Below are 19,525 nucleotides of genomic sequence, written 5' to 3' on the forward strand. Positions count from 1 at the left end.
GAACAGGTCATTATTTTGATCTTTTCCTATTTAATCCAATATTATTGCATATTTATTAAATGTAGTGTGTTTTTTATTGAAAATTTGTCCTGCAGCTTTAATAAGAAATGCAATTAATTATTTTTAACAACAGTTTTCATTCTATATGTGTTTTGGGGGTGGCTGCAGAATTGGAAATGCTGGAACAGGTCCTCTGAGAGTGCATAGTGTGTTCATGAACTGTGTCTCATAGCTGCTAGACACCCAAGTTTTCGGGATGGCCACTCTAAAGTGTTAGGCGGCGAGGTAGCCTTGGACTATGGCGCTGCCTGGCTGGGATCAAGCGGAGCAGCAGGGCTTCATGGGGACGTAGCCTCTGGCAGGGGCAACCATCCACTTGCATCAACCGCCCTCAGCAGCAGAGCAGCCCAGGGTGAGCAATTTCACTTCAGAAATATCAAGCTGTGTTTTTTCTTAAAACATGATTTAATTTTATTACTAATTGTGCTCTCAGAATCATGAGAAATTCTAAACGTTTGGCCTTTATGAAATTTGGGTTGAAAAAAACAGAATACACAGAACCATCACAAATCAAAAACCCTACATGTCAGCCAGTTCTGCTTGAGAGGCCAGGATGCCCTCACCTTGGGTGGCATAGGCACTTTGGACCCTAAGTCTCAGTCCCTTTTCATGGTCATCAGGCTGAAAAAATCTTTTTGAACATGCAATGTAAAGTCCTACAGCTCCTGTAGAAGTTTTACTCTAAAACTAGTTCAAATCTCAGAAGTCAGAGTATGTTCTTTGTTAATGAAACCCTCTATTGTATTTTATCATAGAAGCTTTAGAGTTTCATGAGCATTAACTGAGCAGTTTATAGTGAAAAACTGTCTTCCTTTCTTAACCTCAGTCAGAAGATGGACAAAAAATTTTTTCCAATTTGCTTGTATCATTTTGGAGTTTTAGTCTCAGCACATGAAGAGTGCAAGGTAGGGTACTGAAAGCATCAGAAACTGGAAATTTCAAGTAGTATGGTCTAATACCCTCCAAAATACACGACCACTTGAGAAATACATAGAATGGAGCTACTTTACTGAAGTAGCAGAAGTGCTGAACACTTGACTTTTCAAGTCCTGCAGTCTGTGTACAAAGATTGAAAACTGAGGCTCTTTCAATCTACAGTGGAGATGTAGTCATCTCTCTAGTATATCATAGCCTTACTCAGCTCTTCTCTGATTCCCCCTTTAATTTCTCAGCCAAGCACAGCTTGGGAATATAGGGCCGAAGGTATCATCTAAACAGGAATTTCCCTCTGCCCCTCCTGGACTAACTGCTCAGCAAGGACGACAGAGCTGAAATGGAGCACAATTTAAACTGGTGTCCCACGACAAAATACTTAACTTCAGGAATGCGGGGACCTTTTTGCAGATCCAGTCCATGCATGAGTCTGCTTACAGTATGCCCCACGTAATGTTGCATGTTATAGCACAGATATAACTAACCAGTAAAGTAAACAAGTAAGCTAGCCCTCTGGAAAGGGGTCCTTTGCCTGTCTGGGACACGTTGAAAGGACAAGCAGTTTACCTGTGGTTATGCTCTAGAGAAGTGCCTTCAACCTTTTATTAATCTAAGGATCCCCCATTCTTTCTGAATCCAAGGACCATTCTGCACAGTGTTGCTGTAATAGTTCTCATGGATGACAACGTAAAAATCAGCCTAAACTTTTAATGTTAAGTCATTACTTTTATTGTCCTCCATTTGCTTTGCTTTCTTTCCTTCAAGTGTGGGAATGAGTGAAAATTCGAACACAGAAAATGTATCTGCATGGAATACATGCATTTTTGCAACACTTTTGTGGACCAGTTTCCGATGTCTTATGGACCATGAGCTCCAAGGTCAAAACCACTGCAGCAAAAAGACAGCTGGTGCTCTGGTATCACCTGGGATGTGCGGATGCGGCACGAACTCCTGGCCAACACCCATGCAGTGGATTTGCACATATTCCCTACTGTGTATCATCTCCAAAGTCTCCCCTTCCTCATTCAGTGAGGCTGGGCATTTTGAGGGGACCGGGGAAAACACCTGGTGTCACATGCGGCTGCTCTGCTCAAGGGAAGGACATTACAAGGTCTGCCAGCTGGGCTTCAGAAAGCAGCACAATTTCTCCTTCATTTCCCCTTGCCTGCAGTGGCAGGAAGCACCAGGTAAAAGTGAGAAGCTGCAAGGCTGCAGTGCTGGAAGCGACTACGGCAGGGGGAGACGAACAGCTGTCACCTCTCAGCCGTGACAGTTTGTCCTATGATTTAGTGTGTTTGCAAAGCTGGACGCCAAGGGACTGTCAGCCTGAACAAGTGCCTTCCAGGAGCCTCCCTCGTACCCATTCCCAGCCACGCTCAGGCTTCCACTGGCAGAAGCGAAAGCCGTTTCTTAAATTTTCTTAATTTTGAAGTTTTCTTAAAATGGAGATCTATCTAACTTAGTGCTTTTTCAACCTATTTTCAGTGCACCCTGGTAACCAAATCCCCCAGGACTAACCAAATTAATCCCAAGAGAAGCAGGTTAGCCTTGCACCCTGATGGGGGGGATTTTCAAAATGGTCAGCATAGGTCTAGTTCTGATCCAGCAAAAGGCCACCAGCAAAATCCTTGTTAAATTCAGGACTATTAAAAAGACCAACTCTAGAGCAGATCTGTGAAGCGACCTTTTTCTCAGAAGCCAAAAATGCAGCCTTAAGGTAGTAACAGCTCACCAGTAGGCGCATTTTGCATGGAACGCCATTGAACCTTCTGTTCCAAATGAAAAAAGACCCTTCTGAAGTCAATTAAAATTAGATGGCACTGTATAGCCCACGTGTACATTTGTGTTTCCTGTTGGCACTTGCTTTATTTGACATCCTGGTTTTCTCTATAATTTGCAAAAGCTGCTTTGACAGAGCTAAATAAAATTAATCACCTTGGTGCAAAATATGAAATAACTTTTCAGCCCCAAATCAAATGTTTGCCTGAAGAGAACTCTCATTCTAAGTCTCCTTTTTAATTGTATGCCCTGCTTTGTGTTGTATATAATAATAAAAAGTCATATAAATGCTTCTTCATTGATTTTTCTGCTAAATATAAATGTACCCTCCCTGGATCCCTTCCAAAAGTGTCATTTTAAGGTCTGTAGCAACTTCAGAAACCTGACGTTATGCTGCAGATGGGCAGTAGGCAGGAGGAGCTGGGATCCAATGGCCATTGCTGCGGATTCGCAGAAGAGCCTAGGGTAGTTTGTTGGGTGCTCTCACGCCACTGCACTGCAAGGAGTTGTGGGCTGGACTGGCTTAAATGCATGTAACTGAGAATATCTCCTGCTGCAAGGCAAGAATATCTATGCCTTTTTCATGGAGGCAACTTCATAAAACCCCAGTGTGGTGTCTACTGCCCAAAGATTCCTTTAAAAATCCCAATCAGAGGCAGGAAACTGAAAAACTAATGAGAGGGGAAACCCACCTAAGTCTCTCTCTTTTTTTTTTTTCTGGGTAGGAATGATATTTTATCATCCATATACAATTCTTTCATGGTTTTAAGGGTAAATTCAGTTTCAAAAAGTGGATTTTATCTTTTTATACCATTACTTTTGATAGGTTCTTCTAAGCTTAGAAAACCTTAACTTTACTTTTCATCACAATAAACAGAAAAGGCCATTTAAATCTAACACTTGGTAGAATAAAACACTGTAATAGCCTAAATATTTTTGAATCCATAGGTACCAGAAGCATTTTAAAAATAACTCACACTAATAAAGCTTTTAAAACAGGGGATAAAATAAACACTTGAATGCTAGAAGGTCTACTCTCCAGTCAGTGCCCTTGGGATTTTCATGGGTAACTTCCATGATGGGCACTATGAATTATGTATGGACATTTTTCATCCATCAGTGTAAGAGAAAACCTATGCATCTCTTCAGGCTCCAAAATGTCCAGCACATGGCTAACAGCTTTTTGTCCTATGTACTAATGGAAATTAAATTAAGCTAGCCTATGGTCTCTGAAATCTTTCCATGCTGGCAAGCAATCCACCAAAAAAAATACTTCCTATTGTACTCCTCTTAGATCATAGTAAATTCTGATGCCAGCAACAATTAATTATGAATAGCATATATGCATTAAAAATGTAAAATCCAAGCAATTTTCTTATGTTTTCCCTTTGACTTTGTTAAAGCCAATGAGAGAAAATAAATATTCAGTGTACTTTCTGCTTTTGTGCTGACAATTAATAATAATTAACCAGTCCCTCCATGGGAAATCTTACAAGATGATCTGACTGCAGTGCGGATTTTACCAGCAGTCTCACACAGGCAGATTCCTCTCTTTTTGTGTGTGTGTGTGTGTTGAGCTCCAAAGGGGGCCTATATGGCACATTTCTTTGGCCAATTAATCTGGCTCTGAAATACTTGATCTCTTGCACCTGTCACACACAAATAAAAACGTCAGCCCCCATTGTTTATGACCGCCCTCCCCCCCCCTTTATTTTTTCTTTCTTTCTTTCTGTGCTCTCTTTCCACTGAAACTTGGACAATGAGCAGAAAGAGCACTTTGATCCTGTTTGGAGCGTGTTCATTTGAAGCAATGCAAACTTGTGAATTACCTTTAACTCGTGGTTCCAAATACAACTCTCATACATAAGTAGAGGTTTAGCTGTGCATCCCTTTATTGGGGGAGTACTGCTCTGTATAAAGATTCATATGGTTTTTGTGGCAAATAAAACGTGAGACTTTCAATATGTAATTTTTTGCACTTTTACTGCTTGATGTCAGTGGGCAGTCCATATCGCACCATTCAGTGTTAATTTCACAGCATTCCTATGTCTCGCATTTCCCCATAACCTCAATGCCAAACAATCCGGGAGAGTATTGCAATTGCTTTTTGTTATCATTTTCATGCAACAGGCAGAGACGATCAATATTAGGCCTAAGGCAACAAGTCTAGTTACAGATATATTTAAAAAAAAAAAAAAAGAGGAAAGATGCAGCAACAAGAAAGCAGCACCGACTGAGCATGCTTCTACTGCGGCACAGACAGAAAGGTAGTGGACGTACTGTAGAAGCTGGCCATTACGTAGTTTTGGCAGCGATCACCAGTAAATTCATTTGGGCACCTGAGAGGAAAACAAACAAAAAAAATGGTAGAGAAAAAACAGAGAAAAGAGAAGAGGTGAATATATGCTAAGAAAGAAGCTCCTTCAGTGTGAACTGGTGTGACTTGGTGAGTTCACTTTCAGAAACTGAATCTCGGTTTAGCATGTCAAAATGTCTCAAGGTGTTGTGAGCAACTTGCTTGCTCCGTGGAAGTGAAAAAGAAATCCCCCCCTAGAAAAAACAACCAAAACCAAACCAATCCGGATCAAAGTGCGTTTCAAGGTATGAGAGAGAAATTCACCGTTCCAAATTCCCAAATTGCTTTTAGAGTGTACTTTTTCACAAGGCAGCTAGGAAACGAGATCTGTACGTCACTCATCTCGGTGAGTTTGCTCTTTTAGGGTAGCACTTTACAGCAGCCTCCCAAACAAGAAAGCTGCCTGTGTGTGCAATACGAATGCATCTGCGAATGGATGGAAAGATTAAAAAATCACACAAATGAGAAACATTTTGGAAGTCGATAACGCCATCGTGTACAGATTCCAGTTTAGCGAATCAGGTCATAAATTAGAGCGTAAAGAGGCCAGTTCCAGCTGAACTGTGAAAACACCAAGTACTATTGATTTTGTTGCTGTAGTTGGGGGAGAAAGCAAAGTTCAGATTATTTTAACATACTTTCTTGGTTTTGGATTTTCATGGGCAGAGTTTCAGTACATCTTGCTCCAGTGAATCCAGGTTGGCACCTAAAGGGCAAAAACGTGATAAGCAATAGTACACCAAAACCACTGCACTATCAGACTGACATCTGCTGGCCTAGGGAGATGGGAGTGCTTTAAATGACCTCCTGGTTATGCGTTAGTGAAAAATGATCAGAAAAAGGGGAGAGAAAGTGTAGCCTTTGAAGAAGATAATACTTTGCAAAATTTACAACAAAAATGCACCAGAGAAAAATCTAGGATTTTTGTTTGCCTGTCTTAAAAAAGAAAGAAGAATCAGGCCTAGTAAAAATGAGTTTTGGCTCGTTATTCAAGTGAATTCCGCCTCATTAAGGCACCAAACTGATTTTTTTTTGCAATTTGCAATGCAGTGTATAACAGCAGTTTACACTGTTGGTTTCAGGAGTCACATAGGACCTATGGAAATACCATGATTTTCCTATTTCTGTAATGACATGTTGTGTCTTCAAATACTCTCCTTAATGGGGGAATAGTTAAAACAACAATAACAAAAAAAAGAAAAAAGAAAAAAGAAAAAAAAGTGAGAAGATAGCTTGAAACCCAAAGCAAGCATTTTTAACATGGCTGACAAATGGAAAATGAGTCAGTCCCGTCAGTGAGTAAGTTGAGACAGTCTTTAGGTGAAGGTGCTTTCAAAATTCAAAGCCTCCACATCTGTGCGCCCTTTCAATTCATGTTTTCTTCTATGGAAAACTTCAGTGCAGGTTGCTCTCTGGTCACAGTGAAGGAATTTCTCTCTTCCATGTTTCTTCTTGTCTTCTTTCCCGCTGCTGGCTGTCAGTTCTTCCTTCATCTTTATTCTTGGTTTCAGGACAGAGCTTGGCAGCATGCTCCCAAAATATCTCCATAGCAATGCAAGCTCCTGTGGTTCCCCTCAGACATGAGTCTGCATGACTCTTCACCACATAAAACATCTATAGAGTTCAGTGTCCTTCCCTCCTCCTTCTTCGATCCACTCCTTCTCAGCATGTAACCATAAATCACACAATATCTGCTTCCTTACATCTGTCTCAGTTGCGTTTCCTGTCTTTCTGATATTCTCCATGAGCTTCGCTGTGGTGCAATCTCCTTTTCTTCTGCTCCTACTGTTTGTCTGCTGCTAGTGACCTCTTCACACAGCCTCATCATTTACTCACCAGGGGCTGAAGAGCTTTGGTATTTGCAACTGCAAGTGGTTCAGAACAATTCTGCATCTCTTCCTTCCATCAGGGCTTCATGTGCATTGAAATATGGCCTGACTTTCTAAATCTTGCTCTTCTACAATGGCCTCTAGCCCCCAGGGCAGGGATGGTACGAGTGGTACTTCGCGAAAAACACTGCACTGGTGTCAGGTATAAACACCAGTATCTTGCTGAAATAAACCATGCAGAAGTGACTTTTCTATAATAAAGGTCCATTTTGGGGATCCGCAGAGGATTTTTTGGACACATTTGTTTCTTAAGGAAAGGGAGTTTATGTTCTTCAGAGCCAAGGTCGTGTCTTCTGATAAGTTTGAACAGTACCTTGTGTAGTGAGATCCCAGTCTCCACAGACTCATTCAACTGAGAAAGAGGTAACAAGGACAACTCTGCCATGAAAAGGTGATGCTACTGGGCAGGTAAGAAGATCTCATTTTGCTTTGTGTTACTCAATGAGAGTAAAAAACCTTTTTCCCCGTAATTTCAGTTTTATTTTGTACGGTGGTGCAGTCTCCCATTATGACACTGGCAAAAGTTGGAGAAAGGCTGCTAAAGGCAAAAGAGTTGTTCTGCATAGACATTTGTGCAACCATAGCTGTAGAGTTTCTTTTCAGCTTAACAAAAGGCCACTCAAAGTGTTTATTTACAGTATCAAATGGGTGAAACACAAATACGCTAAGCTAATTGCTTTTTCCTCTACACACAGTATTTGAATAGAGCAGTATTTGTGTATGTTCAGGAGAGATGCACTTCTCCAAACATCTAACACATTATCATCAAACAGTGCTTTTCAGCAGGAGAAGAATGGCTGAATGAATCAGGACTTCAAATTTTCATTTCATCTGCTGCCCACAAGCAAATATATTAATGCTTTTTTTCATGAAATACTTAATTTAGTGGTCTGTTTCATAGCTTAGGTCAGAACAACCATTTCTCTTCTGCCTCTAGAATCAATTTCCTCAAAACCTTTGTTAGTATTGTGAAAGCAATTTTTATCTTTTTGTGGTTTTCAAGAACCTTCCATCAATTTCTATTCCACCAAGGCCTTTACATGAAGAAGAATATAGAAAGTGTCTATACCATTAAAAGATACATAATTCACTCTTTCACTTTTAAGAAGGGAAGTAACATCCTTCTGTTAGAAAGAAGCATTGTTTGCAACCAGTGAAATTAGGACTTTAAATTCATTTCTTCAGTAACAGCAAAAGCACTCTAAAAGAAGATTGTTGCTTGTAAGCGATCAAATTAGTCAAACCAGCAAAGGCTTCGTAGTACGATTCTACAAAAGAAGTCTCTAAAATACTACATATAGTTTTCCTCAAATGAGAATCAAACACTAGGAATGCTGGTCTTAACTGTATATTTGTTTAAGAAGCTATCTGATTTTGTGTCTTCAGTGGCTTGAGGTCACATTTCCAACAGGACAGAAGTGACTTAGAAACCTAAGTCTTACAGGAAGTCGGTGAAATCCAGACTTCCAAAGTCTATATCATTTTCAAAATGGGACTCATGTTCCCATGAAACTTCTGAAAATTTTACATACTAATTTATTTAACTGGTCTCAAAGTTTCCTTTCCATCTTTCATATTTGGAGATTATTTTGTTCAGTCTGGAACCATAATTAAAATTACTTACAGGAAACGTACAAGCTGCTGGAGATGTAGCCGTACAATACATTACTAAGTCTCGACACACTTCTTGAGTATTTCATGCAAATACCTCTTAAAAGCAGGGAATTTTCTCAAAGTTCACATCAGTATCTAGGAGAGCAAAAACCAGTCCAGTCTGGATCGTTATACCATGTGTTTTCCAAAAGAAATTTTGAACACATACCTCTAGATTTTAACAAAAGAAGATGGTCTTAGGACATTTCTTTTAATAGAATTGAAGGTTTTACAAAACCAGAGATATTACTTGGAAAATTCCATGGTTGTTGCAAATCTGAGTCATGTTTTTTGGTAAGGGATAAAACCAATTTATAATGATATGGCTCATGCTTTAGAAATTTTGTTTTTGCTCTCAACAGATGGACCATATGGAAAAATGTGAACTTGCTACTAGGCAGAAATATGAAGAGCAAGTACCATATTTCAGGCATTCTGTTTCCACAGGCATGTTCTGGTGGAAGTTTTATTTTCTCAGAACAATGAAGGCAATGTGTACTTGATAGATATTTATTTTAATTAACACTGGAATACTGGAATTAAAAGTATACTTCTGTATTTTTTACTCACCCAGAAAAGAACCCTATTTTGCCTCTTCAGTTTCTCAGTATACCCACTTTCAAGTACTCACCCTTTCATTTCTCACATTGCTATATGGCTTTGTGTTTTGCTATAGGACATACAGCTTCAGTGTTGGCAAGCATTGGAAAGCATATCAGAAGGCCTACAAAATAACTGTGGCCGTGACTGTCCTCGGGATGAGAATCCTTTTCCACTGCCTTACTGTAAATGAGATTCATCCCTTCTGATTTTACAGTTCTGATGCTTTTTCCAGATAGGTCTTGGGCCACCCAGAATGATGCACATCTGCCAAATTTGGAAGTCGCTTTTTCTTTCAACTTCAGGCCCAGATTTAAAGGTTATTTCTTGTCTACAAAGGGGGAAAAGGTCCCCACCCCATTCAAGTGTTTGCGAGACATTTCATTGGAAAGAATTAGCCAAATTATAACATCAAAGAGCAAATACTGTTAGATCCTGCATTTAAAAAAAAAAGTCCCAAAACACAGTGAAAAAAGGGTAGCTCTGAAGCTGCCAAGGCAACGCTAATCAGTAGGAAGTCTGCTATATGCTCAGCTCTGCTGCTCTGAGGTGATCTGAGTGGTGTTTGGACTGGAAGTGGAAACAGGCAGGCAGGCTCTGGTACATGCCCGGGAGAGCTGTATCAAACTGCTCATCTTGTACTGATGGGTTGTAAAGAGCATGTAAATTTAACACAACTCTTTCTCTCTCTCTCTCTCTCTCTTTCTCCCCTTGTTCCCCACCAAAATCCAACCCATCAGAGCCAGTAGCTTTTCCATATTCAGTTTAGCTCAAAGTGATTCTAAAATGAATGAAATATTCATGATTTCAGCAGCAGAGTAGTCTGAGAAAAAAAAAAAAGCAAAACAGACCTCATAAAGTATGAGTAAGATCCTACTACAATAAAGAAATTGCACAAATAAAGCAGAACATTGTGCCTTTTTGTAATTAACCCCAGCGCAGTGCAGTCTACGTCTTCCTGCCCTAATGAAAGCGTCAAAGACCTTCCTCCTTCTTGCCTCTCAGAGTCTCCTTTGCAATTACCGGAGTTTGATTTTCTCTCTTAGAAGACTGAAAATCTATGCAGTTACAGCAGACTGCTTTCTCTGCTGACCACCATCTCTTGCAGCAACACCCTCATGTAAGCGACCCCTTTCAGTTGAGTCCTGCTAGGTCCCAAGAGCATTTCCGAAGGTGAAGGCAAACCCTGAGCTCCCTCTCAAGTCAGAGAGAAGCACTCACTTACCGAGACCAGTTCAGCACCAGAGGTAAATGCAAATATAATGTGCTAACAGGTAGTGGGTACACTCCAGTGTCTTAGCTCTGAATGGCTCTTCTCCACAATAACAGACTGTTGTAACAGCCTGCTACCGAGCAAGATTTGAGAAAGGTGCACAGGCACACACTTACAACTAGACTTGTGCTTATGTAACTTCCCGAATCAAGATCCTTATATGAAATGGTAGTTTGCACCGATTAACATGATATTCATTGTTTTTTATGCATTTACCACAATAGTAACAACTCCAGTTGTGAATCTAGTCTCATCAGAAAGCAGATAATTAGTTACCAGAGCAGATAATAAAAATAACCACAGTTTTTCCTGTATGAAAGGCACTTCTCCAAAACAGTTATTTTGACTTTTTTTGCTATTTGATGTATATTTAGTTTACAATATCTGTTTCATTTTTTTCTAACTTAAGGCTTAATACGTGTTACTTCATGCTATATACACATCAATGGGCCTTGCTGTGCCATTTTTCTCATGGAAAGTTTTGTTGGTTCACCTCTGCTGTGCATAATACATACAACACAGAGGTCCTTTCTGGTAGGGTTATTTTCATATCCACATACTTAAGAAGGAAGAAGTATCTAATGCAATAAGTGTGGAAGAAGAAATTGCTCAGGTATTCCTTTAAAGAAAAAAGTGCTTGTGAAACATCATGGCTCCACCAAAGTAGGCAAATAGGATTTCTTACCTGCACAGGTATCTTGGGGGGTTTGGGAGGTCTTTAACCATGTAACACTCTCCCCCATTTACACAGAAGGCTTTCTGCTTTATGTCACATTTTGTGAGATGACTTGTCCCAGTTGTAGACGTAGAAGTGGCTGGAAAAGACAAGAGTGAGAATACAGATCAGAATGGCCTGGGTTTTCCTTCCTGAACCATCTTTGGATTTTAAAGTAAGTGTATGTATGTGCGATGGAAAGGTATGGGCCAGGGAGGATCTGGCAAGTCCTGTGAGCGATCTGTCAGTTGCTACCACCAGCATTAAATGCTGGACACTATATTTTGTTGACAGACACAGGGAGTGGAGCATAAGCGCCCACCTCAGAGACACGCTGTCCCACACCCAGTCTAGGAGAAAAGGAGGTTTCCACTATCCCCTTAAATCTCTGCCACACTCGGGTGTATTTCATTAACAGGGTGGTGTAATTTATGTGCAGTTACTTAAATTGCCTTCATCATTCAAGGTTTTTTTTGTGTGTGTGTGAGCTTCATTACAGACTGCTGAGCTCTTTGGCTGCAGTGTCTGTAGAGTGTCTTTAAAAAGGAGGGATGGTGCCCTTATGGTCTTTGGGAAGCCATCTCAAGACCTGCAGAAGAACTAAGAAATTTTGTTACCATGCTGAACAAATAGTATGTTTCTTTTTGAAAGGTGAACTCCTGCTCTGAGGCAGAACAGTTGGTCTGTCTACTGACCAGTTCCATGGGAGGTGATTAGAAAGCTGAAAGCATCTACACAAAACTTCCATGATAGTCAAAGCCCTTTCTAACATAAAAGCACACAAGGGACATGTTCATAATAAGCAAAGTGTGATTTTCACTACCATTTGTTGCACAAACTGAATCCAAACAAAACACCCTTTTCTCCAAATCAGCTATTAACAAATGCAACCTATACATTTCAAATTCTTCTTTCTGAGGATATAGATGAGGTAGTCCCAGCTGCATTTGATTTTCATGTGTTTCCCATCATCTTCCAAGTAAAATTGCATTTTTAGCACAAAGTGTTTGGGAAAATAGGACACCTTGGCTGACACCATTTTCAGAATGCTTTGAGCTACCTTCTTCCAAAGAGACAAGAAATAGTGGCTGGAATATTTCCGCCCCTCTTTGATCCATCAAAATCCCATCTGTCTGTACAGCTAACATGCCTCTCAAATCCCTTCCTTATTTCGCAATGATCACCAGCATGCCAACTTCTTTTTCTTTCTTCCATGATGTCTTGTTTGCACGTGGTGCCCTCCTTCAACAGGCCAAGAAAATCACTCCTCTAACACCTTCCAAAACTCAAGGCCCCCCCCACTTCCCACCACTCATTGCGTCATGTCTCACCAGATCCTGATCCTGACTGGGGCCTCTACGCGCTAATGAAATGCAAACACGGAGTACTAATTCCTCATAATAACTCATTCCTTTCTCCTGGCTCTTCAAAGCATGAGTTATAACCTCTTGGACTGGGATAAATTTGTGCCTTGTCTAGACGCAGGAAGAGGGGTCATGTTTTAAAAGTAGTCTGACCCTCTTGCAGCTAGCACCGGTTCAAACAGGACTTTGCACCCTGTGTTGACAAAAGGCCGGCCAAGAGATTGCCATCAGCTCAGGGGTGAAGGGTGCTCTGAGCTTGATGTAACTGGACTGACTGGCATCTTCGACACCACTCCTGAGATGGGGCTACTTGTCTTCCGGAGGAGACTTGCCTTCTCCACTGACCTAAAAGATTAGTAGATTAGTACCTGACTGATGTGACATAACAGGACACAAGCCTATGACATAATATGTCCTAAGATAAAAAACTGGGTGAGTGAATCCCATCTATAGTGATATGTATTTTGAAGCATTGGTGAGTCTTAACAGGTAACCTCACTTTTAAGCTCGTCTCTGCTGATAGCCTGACTATCTACCATCATCTGCTTTTACCTCATTAAATGACTTCTTCCTGCAACTAAGCCCAGCAGTCTGAGGATGTCCTAGAGCTCAGAAAGCTAATGCATTAATTTGGGAGGGAGAAAAAAAAGCAATAATGTCTGCTGAGTTTCTGCCAAAAAAAACATATTACCAGCATGCTGGCTAATGGAATGTTTTAAATTGAATTATAAAGGTAGCTGTAGTAACAACTGGGTTTGTAGCTATCTGTAATTGTTTTGGTCTTCTTGCTCACTGCTTTTCCGTTAAGCAGCAGCTCAATCAAAAGCAGATCACCATGGAGTTTCAAAGTAACAATTATTTCCCAGCTGATGTAAGCGAGCTTTGGACAGCAGCAATTGCTCTGAACTGATTGCTAGAGATGGGAATAATCTGTAGCTCTCAGCGAAATCCCATGATATAAGGGCTTTACGCATATTTGCGAGGAGTGCCCCTTTCCTTCTTTTTTGGCATCACATGTTCAAAACTGTCCTATAAATCTCACACGAGAATTTTCTCTGCATTACTGACACTGTAGTCCCAAACTGCCTGAGCTTTGTAAACTGCATGGGGTGGGGGGAAGGAAAAAAGTCTCCAGTGAGTTAATTCTGGTATTAGTTTTTCTTTGCAAAAGATGCATAGTTTTTATGGCCTAAGGCCAGTATTCATTCTGTGCACTGTAAGTCTCTTTTCCAAATTAAATACAAGAAACACTAACTGTGGTTTTGGGTTTCCGTTAAAGCCACATAACGGAAGAAATGTGGTGTTTGAGAGCAGGTGTTCATCAGAGCCCGTTTCACTCAGTCCATAACTAGCCCCCAAACACTGGTTTTCCGTACTTCTCTCGCGGAGGGGAGATGGGAGGCTGTGCGGTGGGAATGAGCGGCAGCGGTGAGGCAGAGCACAGCTGTAGGCAGCGTAGCTCTGTGTTGCTCTTTATTCACCTAACTAAAATTTGTACCTCCTTTCTTTTCTGCAGTGTTTCCTTCAGCTATACAAGCATAAGACAGCAAAGCTGGTATGTTCTGCATTCCTATACCAAACTCCTAACTTACTGAAAGGTAAAATCACACGCTATAATGCAATCTGGAAACGTCGTGCATACGATGACATTCAAAAACTCTGCATGCTGCACTGTTTTTTTCTCCGCATGCAGAAGCCTCAGTTCTCTTACAAACAACAACAAGCGGCATGAACAAAGTCCCCACTAATGCAAATATTCATGTGCCAGTGAAAGACAATGAGATCTGCTCCCTTCTAAGGGAACTGCTTGAATGTTTGAAGAAAAATAGGAATAGGAGTTACAGCATCTTTCAAACAGTACTCTCTAAAACATGAACTACCACCGTAAAACTCCCTCAAGACCATCTCAATCCAGGCAGCCACAGCAATTTCATGTAATTCTGAGCTTACCTGAGGGATCTCTGACCCTTTTTTGTCCTGAAACAGGGAAATGCATTCTCTTTCTCTGTCCTGCTTTCCAAAAGAAACTTTTGAAGTACAGCAGCTACAACAGCAGGACTCCCAGGCCCTGAACAGTGAGTCAGTCCGCTGAGAGGAGTCCTGCGGGATCTGTGGGTATGGACTGAGAGGGATGGGCTTTGCAACCTAAACTAAATAGTATCTGTGTCTCTTTGAACTGAGTTTCTGCAAACGTTGGTGTAAAATCAGAGGACACGCTCACAGCCATGCAAGGTGACTAGCAAGATGCTAACGACTAAAAGGAGACAAAGTCGAGTGGCGGCTGCAGCACGAAGGAAGGTTTGCTGTTCTCACCAGAAGGCCACTCACAGGACATAAATGTGTCCCCTTTTGGATCGAGACCTTTGAAGTCTCCTTTTGTGAACAGAAAGAGAATTGGCTTTACTGATTCTACATTCCCTCACGTGAAGCTCATTCCTGCTTTTGAAGGCACAGGCTGATTCCCTATTGACTTGCTCATGGACAATTTAAAGAACTGTCCAGCCCTGACCTTCAGGGTGGACTGATTTCCCCTGTGACCTTGGCTGTAGCACTTAATCCGTCTGTGTCTTGGTTAAGCTATCTGTATTTTCATCCCATTGACTTCTGAGCCTCTCCAACTTGCTCTGACTTCCCTGGTGAACTTAACTTGCAGACCAGGTGTGGAGAGGTACCTGTGTCTGCAGAAAGCTTTCTGTGCTGCACTGAATGAGTAAAGCTGCTGGTACCAAGAGCAACTGCAGGTAGCGAAAACTGTATGGTTGCCTTCAATGAGAACAAAAGTCAAAACCGAGAGCAGCTGGATACCGGCTCCTTTGGAAATGTCCATTTTACCAGACATGCAGATGGACATGTTCCGTGTCCTTCACGCTTGGTGGTTCCAGAGCTGGAATTGCATCCATTAGCTCTGAACATAATAAGATTTTAAAAAACAGCAACAACAAAACCTTGGAGAAAAAAATCTCAAATCCTATAGCAGGCATTTATGGTCTATTTCATTGGGTTGCTCAAATTTTTTTGCACTGCTTTGGTGGTGTAATACAATTAATTGGCTGTTCAGTCTAGTTAGACTGAGTCTTCACAAATAATGTGCAGTATGACAGATTCCTAGGACCTTCACAGAAGAAGACCATTTAAAGAGTCTCCTGTTTTGCCAGAAGCTTGAATCAAGCGCTTACAAGTTAGGAGAATTATTCTTTGGCTTTAAGACAATACTCTCTTGCTTTGGCACTATCTCTATACAGATCAGGGCCAGTAAGAAGGAAACAGGAAACCGCTGGGTCTGCAAGATAGAAACTTCAGGAAAGATTGAGCACGCGTAAACTCTCGCTGAACCAAGGCAGTGTGTCCCACTTCCCTCTACAACACGGAGTCAGTGGTGGTTTCCCCTCACGAATCCAAGCTCAGCAAAGCAAAGCAAAAAAAAAAAAAAAAGAAAGAAAAAAACAAAACAAAAAGCAAAAGACAGACACTTCAGTTCACTGCACCAGATCTCTTCCTCCTTGATAGGCCGACAGACTGACCCAGTTGGCAGGCGCGCGACTGCAAGACCTGCACAGCATCTGGCTCACCGCAGAGGGTCGAGAGGTGACACAGGCTAAAGGCAGCCTGACCAGGAACAGTTTGTGTTTGTTTAATTTGCTTTTGACAGTGGGAGGAAAGATGGAGAGAGACACACACAGCTCGCAGACTATTCGTGAGGAAATGCAATTACCACTCCAAACCAAAACATCAGGTGAGATGTGAATTTACCTCCTTCCTAGCAGCTGCTTGCTAACACAAGAGTTTTGAGAAAAAGGGAGGGAAGGAGGAGTGTGGAAAAGCAGATGAGTGCACAGAGAGACCTGTCTGGAACTGAGCTTCTGGACAAAGGACACTTTCCCATTGCCTTGAAAGATGTCAGCTTTCACTTTAGGGTGACAGGAAGAAGCCATGAAATATGATAAGCCTCTGAAAAAACTCTGGAAAGGCCTTTAGAAAACATTCCCCACCCAGGCAGGGGAGAGGTGAATGGCAAAACAGAAGGCAGTGACAGGTTAGAGGGTACCGACAGGAAAAATAAGCTGGGGGTCAGCAAAAAGGAAAAAGAAAGAAAGAAAGAGAAAGAGGACACAGAGCAAATATGTATGGAAGGATCCAGCGCAGGAAAAACAGATCCGAAGACAGGAACGTTAAACTGACACTCAACCAGATAGGGAAGTAGCTTTACTATCAGGGGACTCAAAAAACCTTGAAAATGCCAGGAACGGGTGGGAGCGCCTGAAAACTTACAGGCTTTAGATTAAAGCAGATAAGGAGCTGAATGCAACTGTCATGATATAGGGAACTTTATCCAAAGTGGAGTCTTTTGCTGTACTGGAGAACATCCCATCTTAAGGAAAACCTGGGTGGCCGAGTAAACTGTAGCAAAAGGTCCCTGGCTCACATTGGCTCCAAGGCTGCACCCTGCTCCTTTCCATGCTATCTGTGCAGGAGAGCAATGTAAATAACTCATTGGGCTGGAAATTTGTAACAGGAGCAGGGCACAAAGTAACTTGCAATACATTTGATAAGATGTGCTCCATCATGGAGGACCTTTCAGCCCCTCTGCAGAGCTCTGAAATGCCTCTTCCCAGCGCTGAGGAAGGACCATCACTGAGGATGCAAAGCAGGCCTGGAGAAGCTGTAAAGGACATTTAATGGGGAGGCAAAGCTTTGCAAAACAAGAACTGCTCAGAGAGTTCACTTCTTCCTGCGGTACACAGCTAGGAGAGCCAATGCATAAATAAGAGTAATCAGCTATTGGACATGTGGGAAGCCTCCTTCTTCCCCATGTCCGAGAGCAGCTACCTGACCCAGGTGAACTGACTGCACTAACCCACTGCACTGGGAAAGCTTTTCCTTTTCTATCACAGCCTTGTCTAATCAAAGAGAAAGGGGCTATTGCACCATCCACAGTTGCATTACTACCTGGAGAGGCTACTGATAGGACCTAGCTGGAAATCTCCCTCCTGGTAGGGTTTCACAGCACTCACATAGCGGATGCAGGCACAGGAGGCAGGCGTCATATTTTTCCTTGGACAACTGTCTCCAGCACGACAGTGCCTGCGCCTCGGACCAACACGCTATGAGGAAAGGGCACCAGGAAAAAAGCTGAAATACACATTGAAGGCACTTAAGGCTATGACAGCTCTTATATACTAATTTATGTTCCACAGAACATGCTACTGCTATTTGCTTGCATCTTCCCAGGCAGCAATAATCCCAAGAAAATGGAATGATCTCTTGTAACTGTTGTGAGCTTGGAGCAACATTTCTCATCCTATGAGTGAAGCGTATGTATGTGTGAGGGGGCAGGTAAGAGGTAGGTATCTCTCTCCTTCCCAAATAGGATGAGGAACAGATGTTAGAGATACAGAGACCCTGACCTCATACAGAGACTGGTACGAAAGTGAACTGCATTTGAACTAGTAAATCAGAGAACTTGGCCTCTTTCTTCAAGTTTCAAATGCCGTGATTCTGCTAGGTAGTGTTGGAAGGACCCATAATCTGAACAGCATAATTTCTGCATAGAACAAGCATCTGTATTCAGTGGTTTTAATGCAAGAAGGTTTTTTTTTATTAAAAGAAAAAAAAGCCTTTTTGCTATTGGCTTGACAAAACTGAATGGACAAACAAAGAACATGAAGATTACTAAGAGAGATCACTGTCCTTCAAGGGACTGTCCAGAAAGAAATCCTAACACTATCCTAGGGCCCTGGCGACTGCCCACATTCAACGGCAGGCTTAACAACACTGCAGTAAGCACCTCAAGGCAGCAAGTATCACAGCGCTTACAGTGCTGTTCCTGCCTTGGGATGCAAACTCTGGATTTTTCCCTTCTCCTGTCCATGTCTTACATCTTCTGTGAGGGCCAGTCACATGGCTTGCCTGTGCTGTAAATCACGTTCTGTCACTAAAAATAAAAATAAAAAAAAAATCCAACCCAAGTTAGCTGCAGCTCAACTGATTGTCTCAGTCTCAGCTCAGGTCCAGGGTGGCCTTATTGTTCCTGAAAGTTACTGCAGCAGAGGATTGTATTTCAGGTTCAGTCTGGTACTAGCTTACCTTGATGGGTATGTGGGTACTGACACACCTATTTGTTTATCGCATGGACTATTGAAATACTTCCACCCCATTACAGTAAGGAGAGATAAAATCTGTTCTTGTTCCTTTTTTATCAGAAGGGTTATTCTTATGAGTTCCAAGCATGCTTTATATTTCTGCAGATAAGTGCAAAATCTCTTCACTCCTTTAATGCTGTCTTCTCACAGAGATACAGTCACAGTGTGTTTGTATGCTAAATAATAAAGACTATTCACTGGCTTATGAAAAAAGAATGCAAGCTTTCTATTACAAATGATATTTCAGATAAAATCTACATGATAATCCTACATTGTCAGGACTCCTACTTCAGGAAAGCATTTCATCAAGAACATACTTAAAGCTGAGCATACAAGCCCATTCAAGTAGAAGAAAACACTCAGTTACTTGCTTAGTTTAAAGTCACATTGACTTTCATGTTTTTTTCTTGCTGTCTTTAGAGAGTTTTGCTGAAGTATGATGTATTTAAGCACAATGCCTTCAGTGTTTTGCCTTGTTGAAAGCAAAAATTGTCCAATGAAATACCGTAGGTTAGATAGTTTTGGAAGAGCAAGCGGTGCTTGCAACCTTTCCCTAGATAGTTTAAAATGTCCAGTTTAAGGTTCCTGAGCAGGCATGAATCTGCCTCCTATTGCATACTCTCTGCAGTGAAAAACATCTACCAGTTTACTAACTCTGTAATGAAATATGATTTTGAAACCTATCTTCAAAGTCATCAAGGACATACTTCTCCATTGCCGCCACCTCCCACCCTGGCCCCAAAGCACAAAAAACTGCCTGCTG

At 41.5% G+C, this 19,525-nt stretch overlaps 1 protein-coding gene across 1 annotated transcript in view; it reads right to left on the reverse strand.

The window, feature by feature from the left end:
* NRG1 (neuregulin 1) overlaps window positions 1–19,525 on the reverse strand; it is a 184,583-nt gene that overhangs the window by 21,373 nt on the left and 143,685 nt on the right. Inside the window, exons 6-7 of the mRNA XM_067316099.1 lie at window positions 11,229–11,358; window positions 5,767–5,834 (exon numbers count right to left, since the gene is read on the reverse strand). Of these exons, the coding sequence (XP_067172200.1) occupies window positions 5,767–5,834; window positions 11,229–11,358 (198 nt within the window). The remainder of the gene's footprint in view (window positions 1–5,766; window positions 5,835–11,228; window positions 11,359–19,525) is intronic.

This window comes from Apteryx mantelli, chromosome Z, assembly GCF_036417845.1.
Source record: "Apteryx mantelli isolate bAptMan1 chromosome Z, bAptMan1.hap1, whole genome shotgun sequence".
In the NCBI taxonomy this organism is placed as follows: domain Eukaryota; kingdom Metazoa; phylum Chordata; class Aves; order Apterygiformes; family Apterygidae; genus Apteryx; species Apteryx mantelli.